Source organism: Mauremys reevesii, linkage group 7 (assembly GCF_016161935.1).
Source record: "Mauremys reevesii isolate NIE-2019 linkage group 7, ASM1616193v1, whole genome shotgun sequence".
In the NCBI taxonomy this organism is placed as follows: domain Eukaryota; kingdom Metazoa; phylum Chordata; order Testudines; family Geoemydidae; genus Mauremys; species Mauremys reevesii.
In genome coordinates, this window is record NC_052629.1 from 65,990,179 (window position 1) to 66,009,098 (window position 18,920).

Below are 18,920 nucleotides of genomic sequence, written 5' to 3' on the forward strand. Positions count from 1 at the left end.
GCAGACAACTAAAAATTAATCTTTGAGATATAAGCCTCACTAATGAAGGGTATCCCTGCAAGCATGAGTCAGTTGGCAAAACTTCCTAAGTGGTTAAAAAGATCAATTGAGTTGAATGATTTGTCTGACTTGTAAGTTAAATGTTCAAGTCTCCTATGTATGAAGGCTCTCAGTCAATAGGCATTAAACTTTGAGTTCTGACCAAATTTGAGTACAAAGATGGCTGAATATTGACCTAAGGAAGCCTACAGTTGTAAATTCTACATGATGCTTTCTGACACTGTTTAATCGAATCCAAAACACATTTGCTCCCATTGGTAGTAATATCAGATCTTTTAACTTTTTTAGTAAACTGTTTAAGCAATATAATGCTTCCTCACCATCTATTACTGTCTGCTCTTCAGAAGGTGTCGTTAGATGAACTGTGTTCCTGCTGCTTAATATAGTGATGGAACCAGGTTTCAGGAATGCCAGTGTAAGAACAAAACAAAAACTGGTGAGCAGGATTGCTTTTAATAAAGGCGAAGGTTTTGACATGGATATTTGTATTAAAAGTCACGGACAGGATGCAGGCAATAAACAGAATCACGGAAATGTACACAAGGCCAGCTTTAGGGAGAAGCAAGCAGAGCAATTGCCCATGGCCCCATGCCACAGGGGACCCTACGGAGCTATATTAAGGGTGGTGGGGCTGCAGCTGAAGCCCTAGGCAGTGGGGTTTGGGCTTTGGCTGAAGCATGAGCCCTGCCTCTCAGGGCTGATTTACTGGAATTTTGAGGAAGTTGCAGCGGTCTCGTAAAATCTCAGAATCCGTGACTGACTCATAGCCTTAAATAAAGCTATGTGATGCAGTGTACTGGCCATTTGAGGCCCCCTGCTGGTGGCCTTATGGTTCTACCATGCCCTGCCCCTGAAAAGGTGAAGGTGGGTCCTCAAAGTATGCCTAGAAAGGCTGCAGGGAAGCAGCCAATTAGAGCACAGCGAGCTCAGTTAAAAGGAGCAGCAGGGCCTGCCACCTGAGCATATCGGTTCTTGGCTGGGATCAGAAGTGGGAGGAAGTCCTGGGAAATGGAGAAAGTTTCTGGGCAAGGAGGCTTCGGGGAGGACCTGCTCAAGTAGGGATAAGCTGGAAAAACTTTCCAGGCCAAGAGGGCTCGGAGAGACCCTGTGCAAGCAGGGAACAAGGCAAATGGAACCTAAGGAGTGTAACCTAAGGTAACGGGTGAAAGTGATGGGATCAAGTGGCCCGGGAAATAGCAGCAGCAACCAAGTAAGTGAAAGCAATATGTGACTGCTGTCTATAGGGTCCCTTGGCTGGGACCCGGGGTAGTGGACAGGCCCGGGTTCCCTCACCAGCCATTGTAGACATGGCTTAAGCCCCAAGCCCCCAAGAAAGGGGCTCAAATTTAAACAGACCTAGAGATGGGGCTGAAGATCCCAGAAAGGGCCAACCATTCATTGAACTTTGTTACCCTGGAAGGGGTCTGAAGTTAAGAAATAACCTGGCTGGAGAGCTGACACACCATAGAACTGCTAAAGGCAAAGAGTCTCCAGGGAGAAAGCCCTCAGGTCACTGCTCTATAACAGGGCAGGGACAAACTTAAATCTAGCCCAGAAGGGGCTGAGAACTGAGCCCAGATGCAGGGCCACAGATACCAGTAAGGGCACAGTGATAGTCCTTGTTCAATCTTTGTTACCCCAGAAAGGGTTCATCCATTTTAGACTATGTGCAACTTAGCTGAAGGGCTGAGCCACTGAAGACCCTCCTGATGAGGGCAACAGTGAACAGGGAGCACCGTGTGTGTGTGTGAGAGAGAGAGAGAGAGAATGTGTGTGCAGGTTCACACCAACTGACGGAGCGCTTACAAGAGGTGAGTGTGCCCCGTCACAAGCCATAAATGTACATTTACTCTGCTATCTATGCTTCTACCTGAGAGAAGTCCTGTCTACACTGTGAGAAGTATTGTTGTGATACCCAATCACAACACAGTTCTTTCCCAATGTAATTAAAGCATACCTCTGTCCCACCACTGAAGATGAAAGTAAAATGTATAACTGAATCCATGCTGTAGCGATGAAATTACAGGGCTTTACATAATATGGTTAAAACACAATTCAATCATAGTTATGCTGGGAAGACCAAAAAGTATTTTAACTGGGTTCCCAACATGTTTTCATAATGAAGACCAGAACATAGAAAACTAGTGCATTGAAAGCTGTCAGGATATGGGGGATTAGAATTAGGTTAGGATGACTGTATCTCACTAGAAGAGTATTAACTTGTCTCATTTCTTCCCTGTGCTTTCACTTCAGTTCTGTTTTCTCTGTTCCTGTAAAACTCTCCAATGTGTCCTATAGTCATTAAAAGTGCTCTCCCTACTTGGGGAGGGAAAATAGTGTACAAAATCTGAGCATTTGGGAATAGTTAATATTTTTAACTAACATTTGTATGGTCACAATCATTGAATGCAGACAGCCAGTATAAAAAATCACCACAATGCTTGTGAATCTGATAAGCAAAGGTAGAAAATAAGTTGTGAAGAAAAGCATTTTGACCTCTCTTTTACAGGGTCATATTTAACTAAAAAACCCTCATATTCCTGAAAATGTTTTACTTACTGTTTTACAATAATTCCTAAGATAACATGACAGAGTAAAAAGAGACAGCATTTTGTGTACAGTCAGTTTCTTCCCTGTATAATGGCAAATCCCCCTCAAACCCCCCCCCCCAAAAAAGCATCTTGTGACAATGTTTTTAGCGTGGGCCCTACTACAGTAGGATCATGTTAGCATGAAATATGTTTAAAAACTGTACTTGCTAGACAAGTGCTAATGCTGTCAATCTCCAGTATAGATGGGGCTTGATTATGTTATAAACCCGTTTACAAAAGCATATAGGCAGGCCCTGTGGGCTTTGAAACCATATTTGCGTCTCTGTAGTGGGAATCTTAAAACATTGTTCAGATTTAACATGGTGTGAGTTCTACTGTAATCACACCATGACTGGCTAGCAGTACGCCATTGCAGTAGGATTCTGAGATAATAGTCACACATCAGATGTCATGAAGGCGATCCAATACCCCAGTTGTGGGTGTAGAATGAAAACCTAGGTAAGAAGATAAAGCACCTGTCTAAATACAGGCTTTGAAATCATTGTGAAGTGTTTTTCTTTCCTGCCTGTGGGGGTGTCATGCAGATTAATAGTTTACCTCCTTAATGATAGGTTTCAGAGCAACAGCCATGTTAGTCTGTATCCGCAAAAAGAACAGGCGTACTTGTGGTATCTTAGAGACTAACAAATTTATTTGAGCATAAGCTTTCGTGGGCTAAAACCCACTTCATCGGATGCATGCAGTGGAAAATACAGTAGGAAGATAGATAGATATAATATAATACACACAAACACACACACACACACACAACATGAAACAATGGGTGTTACCATACACACTATAACGAGAGTAATCAGTTAAGGTGAGCTATTACTAGCAGGAGAGAAAAAAAACTTTTTGTAGTGGTAATCAAAATGGCCCATTTCCAGCATTTGACAAGAAGCCCCCAAACCTGAAGCAAATACTCACCAGCAACCACACACCACACAACAAAAACACTAACCCAGGAACCTATCCTTGCAACAAAGCCTGTTGCCAACTCTGTCCACATATCTATTCAGGGGACACCATCATAGGACTTAATTACATCAGCCACACTATCAGAGGCTCATTCACCTGAACATCTACCAATGTGATATATACCATCATGTGCCAGCAATGCCCCTCTGCCATGTACATTGGCCAAACCGGACAGTCTCTGTGTAAAAGAATAAATGGACACAAATCAGACGTCAAGAATTATAACATTCAAAAACCAGTTGGAGAACACTTCAACCTCCCTGGTCACTCGATTACAGGCCTAAAAGTCGCAATATTACAACAAAAAACCTTCAAAAACAGACTCCAATGAGACACTGCTGAATTGGAATTAATTTGCAAATTGGACACCATTAAATTAGGCTTGAAAAAAGACTGGGAGTGGATGGGTCATTACACAAAGTAAAAACTATTTCCCCATGTTTATTCCCCCCTGCCCCCCCAGTTCCTCACAAGACTAAGCTTAATAAATTTATGGAGGGGGTGATATAATGGGATAGCCTAATTTTGGCAATTAATTCGTCTTTGACTACTAGCGGTAACTATGCCCAATGGTCTGTGATGGGATGTTAGATGGGGCGGGATCTGAGTTACTACAGAGAATTCTTTCCTGGGTGTCTGGCTGGTGAGTCTTGCCCACATGCTCAGGGTTTAGTTGATCGCCATATTTGGGATCGGGAAGGAATTTTTCTTCAGGGCAGATTGGCAGAAGCCCTGAGGGTTTTTTGCCTTCCTCTGCAGCATGGGGCACGGGTCACTTGCTGGAAGATTCTCTGCACCATGAAGTCTTTAAACCATGATTTGAGGACTTCAGTGGCTCAGACACAGGTTTGATACGGGAGTGGGTGGGTGAGATTCTGTGGCCTGCATTGTGCAGGAGGTCAGACTAGATGATCATAATGGTTCCTTCTGACCTTAAAGTCTTTGATTCTATGGTACTCCCTTGAATAACTAGTAGACAAATGCTTCAACCGCCTTGGTATTTCCCTTTAAATGACTTATGTTTTTAAGTCTATCTTGCTTCATTTCTTTCACCCTCATGGCCTTTCAGTTTAAACTGTTTGTTTTAATTCAGTATAATTCCTGCTTGCACTATTACATATTGTTATAAAAAAGCATGACCTAAAATCAGTCTCAATCTGGCCTCCCAACTCCAACCTTCTTGATTTTTCATTTTATATTCTTCCGTTAATCTATGTTTAAATTGGGATATATTCTACATGACTGTTCTTTCTGTTTCCAGTCTTTCACTTTGAATTGTAACTGCAGTGGTATCCTCTTCTAGTAACACACTGCTACATTCTACTCTCTGAGGGTATGTCTACACTACCAGAGTAGTTCGATTCTACTTAAATCGAATTTGTGGAACCGATATTACAAAGTCGAACGTGTGTATCCACACTAAGGACAGTAATTCGACTTTGTGAGTCCACACTAATGGGGCAAGTGTCGACATTGGAAGTGGTGCACTGTGGGCAGCTATCCCACAGTTCCTGCAGTCCCCGCTGCCCATTGGAATTCTGGGTAGAGCCCCCAATGCCTGCTGGGGAAAAAATGTGTCGAGGGTGGTTTTGGGTAACTGTCGTAATTCAACCGTCACTCCTGCCGGCGGGCAATCAGTTTGCGCACTTTTCTGGTGAGTGACAGCACGGACGCCACAGCACTGCGAGCATGGAGCCCGCTGCGATCATCACTGCAGTTATGGCCGTTGTCAACTCCTCGCACCTTATCGTCCACCTTTTTCACAGTCAGATGCTGAGAAATCGGGCGAGGAGGCTACGGCAGCGCGATGAGGACATGAAGTCAGAGAGTGGCACAGACCTCTCACACAGCACGGTATCCCGCGCCGTGGACATCATGGTGGCAATGGGTCATGTTCATGCTGTGGAACGGCGATTCTGGGCCCGGGAAACAAGCACGGATTGGTGGGACCGCATAGTGCTGCAGATCTGGGATGAATCACAGTGGCTGCGAAACTTTAGGATGCGTAAGGGAACTTTCCTTGAACTGTGTGACTTGCTGTCCCCTGCCCTGAAGCGCAAGGACACCCGCATGCGAGCAGCCCTGACTGTGCAGAAGCGAGTGGCCATAGCCCTCTGGAAACTTGCAACGCCAGACAGCTGCCGGTCAGTAGCGAACCACTTTGGCGTGGGCAAATCTACCGTGGGGATTGCTGTGATGCAAGTAGCCAACGCAATCGTTGAGCTACTGCTCTCAAAGGTAGTGACCCTGGGAAACGTTCAGGTCATCATAGATGGCTTCGCCGCGATGGGATTCCCAAACTGCGGTGGGGCTATAGATGGAACTCACATCCCTATCCTGGGACCAGACCACCAGGCCAGCCAGTATATTATCCAAAAGGGCTACTTTTCAATGGTGCTGCAAGCACTGGTGGACCATAGGGGACGTTTTACCAACATCAACGTCGGATGGCCGGGCAAGGTTCATGACGCGCGTGTTTTCAGGAACTCTGGTCTGTTTAGATGCCTGCAGGAAGGTATTTTCTTCCCGGACGAAATGTTCTCGGAACTTATGGGACCACAAAATAACTGTTGGGGATGTGGAGATGCCTATAGTGATCCTCGGGGACCCAGCCTACCCGCTAATGCCCTGGCTCATGAAGCCCTATACAGGCGCCCTGGACAGTGACAAAGAACTCTTCAACTACCGGCTGAGCAAGTGCAGAATGGTGGTGGAGTGTGCTTTTGGACGTCTCAAGGGGAGATGGAGAAGCTTACTGACTCGCTCAGATCTCAGTGAAACCAATATCCCCATTGTTATTGCAGCTTGCTGTGTGCTCCACAATCTCTGTGAGAGCAAGGGGGAGACCTTTATGGCAGGATGGGAGGTTGAGGCAAATAGCCTGGCTGCTGATTACGCCCAGCCAGACAGCCGTGCGATTAGAAGAGCCCAGCGGGAAGCGCTGTGCATCCGGGAGGCTTTGAAAGCTAGGTTCCTCAGGGAGCAGGGTAACCTGTGACTATTAAGTTTGTTTACAGAGAAGCTGAACCTGCCCCCGTTTCTTTACCCAGCTAATGCTGACTATCCTCTGCAATTACATACCCAGTTCCCCCCCTTTCAACGCACACTTAAAAATAAAATACATGGAACTTTGTTAATTAACACCGTTTTCTTTATTACTGATTTCGCGGTAAAGGGTTGAAACTGGGACGCAGACTGTGGTGGGTAGGGTGTGTAGTGATGTAAAGACCGCTTCTAAACTCGAGGAATGACAGGCTCCTGCTCCTAGAGCGGTCCGCAGTGGCGGCCTGGTTGTTTCAACGGAGCCTGCCACCCCTCCTTTTCGGGACTCTGTGTGTGGGGGCTATGTGACTTTGTGGCGGGGGAGGGCGGTTACAGATCCCCTGCTGCGTGGCTCTGTGATCCAGGATAAGGACCGCTGCATAAGATCTCTAACCGCCTCCTGCCACAAAGTCACATACCCCCCCCCCCCCGAACATGAAAACCACCTCCCAGACTGACCAGGGTGCCTAGTGACTGCACTGTGTGTGTGACCTGCTGCTGAACCTGCCCCCGTGTCTGTACCCTGGTAACGGTGACTGTCCTGTCCAATTACCAACCCCCTTCCCCCCTTCAAACACAGTCTCCTCTAAAAGAACATGACGGAAACAGTAATTAACAGAAAAGTATTTTTTATTATTAACTAGACAGTTAGGGGATGAAACTGGGACGGGGGCTTGGGTGAGGCGGGAAGGAAAGGACTTATCAAAATTTTGGGAATGAGAGCCTTCCTGTAATTGAGCACTGTGCAGGGATGGAATGACAGTTTTCACGGCCCCTGCCGTCCCTCCTTCTTGGTACTTTGGGTGAAGGGGGCATGGGACTTTGTGGCGGGGGAGGGCGGTTAGACATAGACTGCAGTGGGGCTCTGTCCTCCTGCCTCTGGTCCTGCAGAACATCCACAAGGCGCCGGAGCGTGTCCGTTTGCTCCCTCATTAGTCCAAGCAGCGTTTCAGTTGCCTGCTGGTCTTCCTGCCGCCACCTGTCCTCCCGTTCGCTGTGTGAGCGCTGCTGCTGAGAGAGGGTCTCCCTCCACTGGGTCTGCTGGGCCGCCTCGGCTCGGGAGCAGCCCATAAGTTCCGAGAACATCTCATCCCGTGTCCTTTTCTTTCGCCGCCTAATCTGCGCCAGCCTCTGTGAGGGGGATGCCGGGGTAGGTCGGGAGACAGTCGCAGCTGTGTGATGGGGAAAAAGGGAGTGAATTCCTTACAAAGATACATTTTTGCGAACAATGAACATAGTCTAGTCTGTCTCTGTGAACAAGACCATGCACAGCACCTATCTCATGCGCGCTCAGGACAAGTTCGAATTTTCGGCCTTCGCATTCAGTGCCTGGGGTCTTGCACTGGAGATCAGACAAGCGGGGCAGGACAGCAGAATTCGTGTAGCAGGCAGACATGGTAAGCCGTAGACTTCTGGCTGCTTAAAACTTAATTTATAGCAGTGCCCTCCTTTCCCGGTCAAAGCAATGCTCATAGCGTTGGCCAGTTCCTGCTGCCGGCAATCCGGAAAGCATGAACTCTGCCCCAGTCCCACCCCCTCGCGGCTGTCCCCGGGAAAGATCCCTGTATGCTGCCCCTGTCCTGCCTCCACCACGTGGCTGTAAACTGCCGGTTATAGTTATGTAAAGGAACAGGCAAGCAGTCCCAATACTAACATTCCCCTAATTCAAAGCAGGTCACCATGAGCGACATCACCCTGCTGAGGATCAGTGAGACAGATAAAGACCGCATGCTGCGTGAAAGCCAGCAAAAACCAGGGCCCTATGCCACCATGCTCTGCGAGGCAATGATACCAGAGTACCTGAGGATAGCCTGGCGCGGAAAAGTGTGCTACCACGGAGGACGCAATAAGGCCGCTCTCCCCAGGAACCTCGTGTGGAGGCTTTTCAATTACCTCCAGGAGACCTTCGTGGAGATCTCCCAAGAGGATTTCTGTTCTATCCCCGTTCATATTGACCATCTTTTCAGATAGTTAATATTCCTGTTCTGTTAAAAATAAATGTTTACATGTTTAATGCACTTACCGACTGATCCTTCCCCTGATTCAGGGTCCGGGTTAACGGCTGGGGAGGGTTGGTAGGGGATCTCCGTGAGGGTGATGAAGAGATCCTGGCTGTCGGGGAAATCAGCGTTGTAAGCGCTGTCGACTGCCTCGCCCTCCTCATCTTCCCCGTCCGCGAACATCTCCGAGGAACCGTCCGTCGACACTATCCCATCCTCAGAGTCCACGGTCAGTGGTGGGGTAGTGGTGGCGGCCGCACCTAGAATGGAATGCAGTGCCTCGTAGAAGCGGCATGTCTGGGGCTGGGCTCCGGAGCGTCTGTTTGCCGCTTTGGTCTTCTGGTAGCCTTGTCTCAGCTCCTTGATTTTCACGCGGCACTGCGTTGCATCCCGGCTATATCCTCTCTCTGTCATGGCTTTGGAGATCTTCTCGTAGATCTTCGCATTCCGTTTTTTGGAGCGCAGCTCCGAAAGCACAGACTCATCGCCCCACACAGCGATCAGATCCAAGACTTCCCGATCAGTCCATGCTGGGGCCCTCTTTCTATTCTGAGATTGCATGGACACCTCTGCTGGAGAGCTCTGCATCGCTGCCAGTGCTGCTGAGCTCGCCACGATGTCCAAACAGGAAATGAGATTCAAACTGGCCAGACAGGAAAAGGAATTCAAATTTTCCCGGGGCTTTTCCTGTGTGGCTGGTCAAAGCATCCAAGCTCGGACTGCTGTCCAGAGCGTCAACAGAGTGGTGCACTGTGGGATAGCTCCCGGAGCTATTAGCGTCGAATTCCATCCACACCTACCCTAATTCAACATGGTCATGTCGAATTTAGCGCTACTCCCCTCATCGGGGAGGAGTACAGAAATCGAACTAAAGAGACCTGTATGTCGAACTAAATAGCTTCGTTGTGTGGACGGGTGCATGGTTAATTCGATTTAACACTGCTAAATTCGACATAACCTCCTAGTGTAGACCAGGCCTGAGACAGATCTTGTTTCTTTGCCTTCCAAAATATTTTTGACGTCTGTCAGCTTTTTTCTTATTTAAAGAGGATGAATTCTGTTAAATGAATTTCTGGTTGTGTATAAAGTAAACAAGCTTTAACAGACCTAACTGTTCATCTCTTGTAGTGGAACATAAATCCTGTGCACCACCAATCACAAGCCTAACTTTCCAATTAAGTCCAAATGGCATACCTTACTAGATGCCTACCTGTTAAAGTTCCCCTTTTCTGAAGGGATAATAAAGATTTGAATGTTAGAGCAGCTTCCCAAGTTATTTCTAACAGTATTTTAAAAATACATGAAATAAAATACCCTGTAATTACCATGTCTATCAGTTTAATTAGAAATGCTTTAGCATTGCATAAAAAATGAATTTGTCACACATAATGTCTAAGTGCATCAAAAATGCATGACCTTGTAAATACAGCACTCATGTAAAACACACATGCAGCATGTTACTGTAACTAGTATTAGAACCTTGCCAAATGATTATTTCATGAGTACTTTCTGTTATGATCTGTATTATCAAACATTTGCCATGTTTTTTCCTTGTTGTTGTAGGTACCAACAGACAGGTGTTAGGTGGCTCTGGGAATTGCACTGCCAGCAGGCAGGAGGAATTCTGGGAGATGAGATGGGATTGGGCAAGACCATCCAGATAATTGCCTTCTTGGCAGGTCTGAGCTACAGCAAGATCAGGACTCGTGGTTCAAATTACAGGCAAGTGCTCCTCTGCAGACTGTCAGTCTGTGGAGCTCAATTAATATTTCATCAGATGTATTGCTGGTGGAGGAGGGTCCTGTGAATTATTAATGACATTTCAATTACATTATTCCTTTAATTCTTTTAGTGGGGGACATCAAAGGAAATTTTTTACGAGACAGTGGAGCTGTAGGGCAGGAAAAATTAAACATGTAACACTTTTAATGAATTCCAGGCATTGATGCTTCATTTTGCAGATGAGCCACACTAGATATTTTGGGTCAATACCATGTCTAAGGTTAGCTTACACAAATGGATTGTTTACAAACTCAATTACGTTAATATCAATAGTTTACACAATATGGAATTTTAAATTAGATGTAATACCTTTAGTTCCATTTATTAAATTTTACATTAAAATATTTGTTCTGGCAAGACACCAGGTGAATGCTTTACAGGAAGTAACAAGCATATTCAGGATGAAAGTCAGAGCTTTTGATGGGTAATGGAGCATCCTTGCAGAATCTTTTTTAAGACCAGAACAGATAAATCTACATCCATGTTTTCTTCTGAAAGCCATTCTTTAGGTTGACCAGACTTCCATACCACACCCCTTATTACTCCTTCCATGTATCACTGAGTAGTACCTCAAGAAGGAATTTACTCTTATCTGTGGATGAGACAGATTACCAGAAGAAGATTCTTCTAAATCCTGGAATACCAAGTGCATTAATAATAGTACTAATACTTTGTAGTTCTGTAGCACCTTCTATCTTGGGATCTCAAATTACTAAATAGGATTTACTAAGAGTAGAAAATAAGTAATGAAAAATGATTTTCAAATTGAATTAAATCTTTTCTTTGTATAAAGAATACTTAGCATGGACATAAATACTGTTAAAATGACTTACAAAATATAGCATCTTTCTAGAATGATCTTACCCGCAAATAGCTTTACTAGCTGGGAAGAGGATACAAGTATAGAAAACATTGCTACCCTCCCCCACCTAGAGCTGGGCAAATAACTGATTTTTTTGGGTTCACTGGGATTTCTGAAAAGTCAAAAAAAAAATTCACTACAACCAGAACCGAAGCCAAAAATTGTGGTAAATTTCAGCGAATCAAAAGTCAATTTTAAGTTAAATTTTAAGCATGTCATTTGACTAGAACTGCTTTGTTTCTGGGCCTTTTTAAAAGTCTAGATTCACAAAACAGGAAGAGGTGATGGTGATGGTGTCCGTCCTTTCCTTCATAAATTTTAGCCCAGTGTTTAGAGCATTCACTTGGGGTATGGGAGACTCTGGTTCAATTTCCCCATCTGCCCGATGTGGAGCAGGGATTTGAGCTTGGGTCTCCTACTCACAGCAGAGTGCCCTAATCTCTGGGCTGTAGAGTAATCTAGGGCAGGTGTTTTCTCAATCTCTTTCATTGAAGCTGTTCTACTAGGTGAGCATTCTAACCACCAGGCTATAGTCATTTTTTCTCTCTCTCCCCTCCCTTCTTCCTTGCCCCCACCCACTAGTTACTATTCAAGTAATTTATACAGAGTGGATCAGCTTGAACAGGAGAGATTGAGAGAGACCTGCCCCAGAGGAACTTTGCCATCAGGTTATACAATTGGTGAAGCCCTGTAGTTAGTTATTTTCCTGTGCCCTTCCAGACAATGTCAATGGACGTGTTAAATTCTGTTGAGATAGGAGTGCTTCTGTTTCAGTACATGTGGCAATTTCCTAATATCATAACAAAAATATGTTTACCCAATTGTCTTCAGTGCTGTCTAGTTCATGCCCCAATTTCTTTTTGAAGACAGTTGGCCTTTGCTGAGCAGTAAATACTGATATCTTCAGCTAATACTTGGAGTGTTCAAGGTTCTATCACATTTCAGATGCTGTAATGATGATCTGACCAGAATTTTCTCTTTGGCCTTTGTAGTTGGTGGCAGTGGTAGATCTGCAAGTACCATAGTAGCATAATTACTGAAACATCTGCATGGGTTTATTGGCAAAGCATGCTACTAGGAGTCAGGAAACACCCTCCTACACATACAACCCCCTGTCTCAAATTCTAATCCCAACCAGGCCACTTGCTTACTGTCTCTTTGAGTAACTACTTAAACTTTGTAGTCCAGAGTAATTTTGCAAAATGTTTTAAACAGTTGCTAATAGTAGTTCAGCTGCAGTAGGGTTAACAACGGAGGGAGTGCGAGTGTAGACAAGTTACCAGCCTTGCTTGTCCTACTTTTTTCTTATTTCATATTGCAGTCATTAGTGGGCATAGTGCTTTACAGGCAAATAAAAAGACAAAGTACACACTGAAGCTTAGTTGGCATTATTAGTTGGCTGAAGCTATGGAGAGTGTGGGAATAGTGACAGAAGTCAGGGGGCGATACTGACTTTCTCAAGAAGAGCAAGATATAAAAGGTTCCGTGACAGTGTGGGTTACTTGTTAGTAGTGTCCTTTTATTAAAAAGGTAATTACATTTATTTCATTTCACTGAGGGAACTGGAGATGATAGGCTTTGCAAAAATGAGTTTTGAGGAAACCTTTGAATGAGGACACGGTGAACATTAGATCTGGGAAATGTAACCAAGCTTTCATCCCCCCCTTGCTAGAGTAATCGATTCCTAGGCCAAGAGGGATTCACTGTGATGATCTAGTCTGACCTCCTGCATAATACAGGCAATAGAACATTCCCAAAATAATTCCTAGAGCAGATCTTTAGAGAAACATCCAGTCTTGATTTAAAAAATTGCTAATGATGGCGAATCCACCACGACACTTGATAAAATTGTACCAATGGTTAATTAGTTGCACCGTTTAAAAAGTTGCAATTAATTTCCAGTCTGAATATGTCTGGCTTCAACTTCCAGCCATTGAATGGTGTTATATCTTTCTCTGCTCAATGGAAGAGCCCATTATCAAATTTTGTTCCCCGTGGTAGGTACTTATAGACTATGATCAAGTCACCCTTAATTTTCTCTTTGTTAAGCCACATAGTTAGAACTCCTTGAATCTGTCACTATCAGGTGTGTTTTCTAATATTTAAATCATTCTTGAGGCTTTTCTCTGAACCCTCTCCAATTTATGAACATCCTTCTTGAATTGTGGACACTAGAACTGGAGACAGTATCCCAGTAGTGGTCACAGCAGTGCCAAATACAGAGGGTAAAATACCCTGTGTACGCCTCTTCAGGATTCCCCTGTTTATTCATCCAAGGATTTTATTAGCCCTTCTGGCCACAGCATTGCACTGGAAGCTCATGTTCAGCTGATTCTCCACCATGACCCACAAATCTTTTTCAGAGTCGCTGTGGCCGAGGATTGAGTCCCCTATCCTGTAAGTATGAAGCATATACTTGGCATGACGGATTTGACAGAGAGATCAGGTTTCGGTAGAGACAATAATGGCTGGACCAATGTTCCTGGTAAATGTGGCCCCTACATGAGTCACCTCTATAAACCCTGGAGGCCGCATGGCTACAGGCAAGACAGATTCACGATATCCATGTGACAGGTTCCCTCTGAGATGAACTGTTTGGGGGAAGTCTATAGAGAATTTACAGGACTTTCAGATATCTGATTCCAATCATGTGATGGGAAGCCCACAGAGAGGGACATTGTAATGAGGGCACTAGAAGCAAAATTTTCCAAATTGGGTGTCTTAGGTTGTGCCCTAAATAGAAGTTGCCTCATTTTCAGAGATGCATGCAGAGCAACCCCAGCTTCCACAAAGTAAAGATTCAGGAGCTTAACTATAGACCCCAAGGCTTGAAAATGCTGGCATAAGTCTCTTCAGGAATCCACACGTCACATAAATGGCCTGGAGATGAGTGCAGCGTTATGTGATGTTTGGGGTTTAGAAGATCTACAGTGAAATCTTGGCCCTATTGAAATCAGTGGGAGTTTTGCCATTGACATCAATGGGACCAGGATTTCACTCCTTAGTATATCAACAGATGCATCTGATTCAGACTGACAGTCAGAACGCTGATGAGAATATGATAGGGGAGGATGGGGTCTGACTTCCTGTGTTGGAAAGCCCTGCAGGGTGGAATTGGAAACTGTCCCTAAAAGACACTCCTGCGTGTCACTTATTTGATAAGGATGGGCAAAACTATTGCAGACAGACTGAGCCTACCATAATACACCATCATGAGTGGTCCTGGATAAAAGGCTGGGGAAATATCTCTGTCACGTCTCTGAATACAAAGTTACTAATTTACTACATAAGAAACCAGACTCAGAGACTCATACCCTAGTGGCCATAAATGTCTTCCCTTATCTGTGTACTTGGACCATCACGTAAGCCATACCCTCCCTCTGCCTCCCTACTTCCTCTGGCCTATTAGTGACTGACTGACACAGAATTAGTTCTTACTTGGCAGTTGCTGATCGCATCAAAATAAGGACCTCGGCATGCATGAGCAGACAAACATGTTCCTTCTCTCCATGATACCCTGGAACCTTATAAGCCTGGCCCCTGATAGGGTAGACATTGAAGAGGTTGCTGTTTCTGAGCAGATGTCCAAGTGATTCTAGGTGCCCAGAAGGCATCTATTGGAAGGGCATATAATTTCAACTGAAAAAGGTTTGTGAACTGGAGTGAAAAGACCTAGGAGTGGATCATTTTATTTATCTCCCAAAAACTGTTTACCAACTTTCTTTACCCTTCTCAGTCCTGGTTACAGATCCCACCCATCGGAATTTATTTGGCTGCTGTTTGATTTGCTGCAGGTAGATAAATTTCTGCTCTGTTTTCTGTGCAGATTTTGGCAAGACTTAACAAACTCTTTGTTAAAAGGACCCTTGTCCTTCATCTGGAGTGCACTGAGGTCCTTAGAACATCGTCCAGATTTTTCTCTCACTTCAATCAGATGCATTAAGTCAAACTGTCTCCAGGAGAACCATGTCTAAATGGTCAGGTGGTTGGCTGACTGCATTCTTTGTTGCTTTTCCTCAGCAGGCCTGCTAAGGCATAGTTATATTAATCACATGAGTCTTGAATATTATTTTGATGCATTTTACTTTCTCTCTGAAGCTGTCTTTACACTTTGAGGAGGAGGTGTAATTCCCAGCTCGAGAAGACATACTCTCACTAGCTTTGATTGAGCTAGTGTGCTAAAAATAGTGTAGCTCTAGTGGCTGGAGGGGCTAGCCACCTGAGTGTGTGTCTATCATCGTAGACAGGTATTTACTCAAGAAGGCTAGCGGTTTACAGTGCCATGGTTACACTATTGTATTCCCTTGACATGGGAATCACACCTCCAGCTCAAAGTCTAGACAAACTTAGAGGCAGGGAAGGGCCTGCTGTACCCTTTCAGCCGGAGCACCCACTGCCTGCCAGTGAAGAAAGTGAGTAACTTTGCAAGTCTAGTAATTCACTGGGAAGTGGATTCAAGAGTTAGGAATCTATTATAATTACAGCCCTCTGAGTACAAGATTTACAGGTCAATAATTTTGCCTTTTTTTCCCCTCCGACCTCTTCAGGTAGCTAGAATGGATTTTCTCCAAACCTCCAAAACAATCCATCTTGATTGAAACCAAGCATGAGAAACTAGCTGCTGTGGTAATTTTGAGAGAGTGATAATCCACTGATTATGAATGTTTAAAGGCAAAGTTCCTTCTCAGTACTGTCGGTAGTGGCCTAACAGCACTGAAGATCTTCAGTAGTTTTATATTAACTAGGCATCTGGTAACTACTTTGGCTTGTATTACAAGTCTTGCTTTTTATGCTACGGTTGGACAAATCAGAAAATGGTAGGATTTCATTAGATCATTGATGAGCAGTATAATTTCTGTTTGAAGTTTACAAAGCAGAATGCCACATTGAGCCTAGGGAAACAAAAAGCCAGACCTGAAATTTGGGGCTAGAAATGAAAACCTGCCTGCCTTCAGTAGGAATCCTTTGAGTGCTGCAGCCAGTGCTGATAATAAGCAGCAGACTCAAATCAATTAACCATCAATATTCATATCCTGTGATCCATAATGAAAGAGTATGGTATATTGGATTATAGCTCAGATCTCTCATTAATATCGTATTGTGGGGAAAAGGCTTCAATAAAAGAATGTGTGGTATAATAACCCAAGAACTAAATCAATTGTGAATGAAAGTACCCACAAGAACATAGTATCTCTTGACATTAAAACTGTCGCCTTTTGAGAGCCAAAGAACAAGCCAGGTTGCACTTCTCTTCCTCTCTCTTTATTGGAAGCTGTTTGTGAGTTCTGATTCAGTTTGTTTCCATAATTGTAGCTCTTTTTGTTTTTAAACTGTGTTTAAACTCTTTGAAAACTTGAAATTTGGTGAAACTTGCTTGGGTTTGGGTTATATCAGGCCTCCAAACTTTGCCCAGGTTTGTGAACAAACTTGAACTGATTTTTTTTTTTAAATGAACCCCCTCTTTTCATGCAAGTTCTAGGGAGGGATTCAGTTTCAACTCATTGTTTTACATGTTTTCGATCAGAGGCCTCCTTGCCTGTGTGTTACTTTGAAATGAACTTCCAGGGAAGGGTGGGTGAGTCGCAAACACCTGTGAAGTGGAATAGATTACAAAACTGATCAAAACCCCTGCAAACCAAAACTGGCAAACTTTACACAGCTGGGGGGATTTTTGGTTTGGAGTTTTTAGTTATGCCAGTGCTACCCAAGTGCTGCACCTTGTTTTCTGAATCCATTTTAAATACACTTCAGCTGCTCAAGTCGAGCTGTCTACTTCAATTGTCAAACATGCTATTTGGGCCCATTTGTACTGGCTGCCTAAACCCATGGGGTTTTAAAGAAACTGCTGAAGTCCAGAGTGTAAAGGGAACAGAGGATTATCAGTGTTTGAAAGGGATTATGGGGTGACAGAGCGATATAAATGTCAGAGAATTACACTAATTAGGGATTATTCTAAACTAGTTGAGTCTAGTTGTTTATAATGAGGGGCCTGTGTTCTTTCTGCTGATTGTGAGGAAACATTTGAATAGCCTGTCATTTGCATAGAGCTTTTCAGATTTAAGGGGAAAAAAGCCATGGTCCCTGCCTGAAGAATTTAAAGTCTGAAGAAGGATCATCCAGTTGTTAGGGCAGTAGATTAAGATGTGGGCGGCCTGGGTTCAAGTCCCAACTCTGCTACAGACTTCCTGTGTGACCTTAGGCAAGTCACTTAGTCTCTCTGTGCCTCCATTCCCCATCTTTATTCCGCATAAAGATAATAGCTTTTCCCTAACTTGCTGTGGTGTAGTGAGCATAATTAGGAGATTGTGATGCACTCAGACACCACAGGTTGGGGCCATGGAAGTACCTAAAACAGACTAATTAGATAGAGAGCCTGAAGATAGCAAAGAATGAGAGTAGGGAGAAGGGGTGCAGGAATTAAAACAAATGTATTGTAGCAGCTGAATCTCATACATTCTGCTTTTTTTTAATAGACTGAGGTGGGGAAGGAGGAGGAAGAAACATCACAGTAATGGAAGCTGGTGAAGGAGAACAAGGAGAGGAGTAAGGGCTATTAGTGCACAGACATTTTTCCACACAGAGGGAGCTGAGGCTGGGGGAAGAATGAAGGGGAGAAACAAGGCTAGAATGAGCAGGATCTCTTGTCATTCTGGAAACCTATACGTTAAATAACCAGAATCCTTCATAAAATGTCCCCAGTCTCTGAAACGCTGTTATCCTTCTTTTGTGGCTGTTCTAGTTTGTTTCCTTCCTGGCTATTTATCAGTAATCTAGAGGTGTTTAGTGATTTCTCTTCAGTCTCTCACAGATAATACCTCTTGAAATGCACATGATTTTCCACAACTGTTTTGCATGACTTGAAAACACAGATGTATGTGATTGTGGTAAAGATGACTTACGTACGCATGTATGTATGTAGGTATGTTGATGTTTCAATGTAGAGAATATTTTAGCAGTAAAACAGTATCCTTTTGTGTTGAGATTTTCCCTGCTGTTGTATCTTCTCTGTGATAGTCTGTCAGTGTTTCTACCTGGACTAAGTCTGTGTGTCTCTTATTTAAAAAAGATAAATAAATAAAAAAGAGAGAGAGAGAGTGTTTTCCTTCTGAAGAGGAGGATAGCTATGAATTCAACTATATCTTCCTGGAGTCTGTTCCTAACAGTATACGTCTTCCTGAGAGAGAGAGAAAAGGGGGTCAGATGTGAACAAAAGAAGTGGGAGCCAGGGAAGTTCTAGTCCTAGCTCTGACACTGACTTTATCTGTAGATTTTGGCAGATCGTTTTGCTTGTTTGCCTCAGTAGCCCCACTTCTACAATGGGTATCTGATACTACCTCATAGGGTGTTGTGGTAGTTACTTATAAAGAGCTTGAAGATGAAATATGCTGTAATAGTGCCTCTTTAATAAAAAGGATACAAGACAGAGCCCAAAAGTAGTCAGAACTCCAAGTATTTTTGGTTTTTAATTTGTATATTCTTTATTACCAACATAATGCAAAATGTTAGTATATAATGTAGGCAAACTCTTTTTTCACAAAATGATCACTTTCATATGTGACCTCTCAGTCCTTTTTCTGAAAGGAAACCTGCATAACCCCTTCA

At 43.9% G+C, this 18,920-nt stretch overlaps 1 protein-coding gene across 2 annotated transcripts in view; it reads left to right on the plus strand.

Moving 5' to 3' along the window:
- ERCC6 (ERCC excision repair 6, chromatin remodeling factor) overlaps window positions 1-18,920 on the plus strand; it is a 90,224-nt gene that overhangs the window by 33,205 nt on the left and 38,099 nt on the right. For both annotated transcript variants that reach the window (XM_039481226.1, XM_039481225.1), the window contains exon 6: window positions 10,238-10,396. In XM_039481226.1, the coding sequence (XP_039337160.1) occupies window positions 10,238-10,396 (159 nt within the window). The remainder of the gene's footprint in view (window positions 1-10,237; window positions 10,397-18,920) is intronic.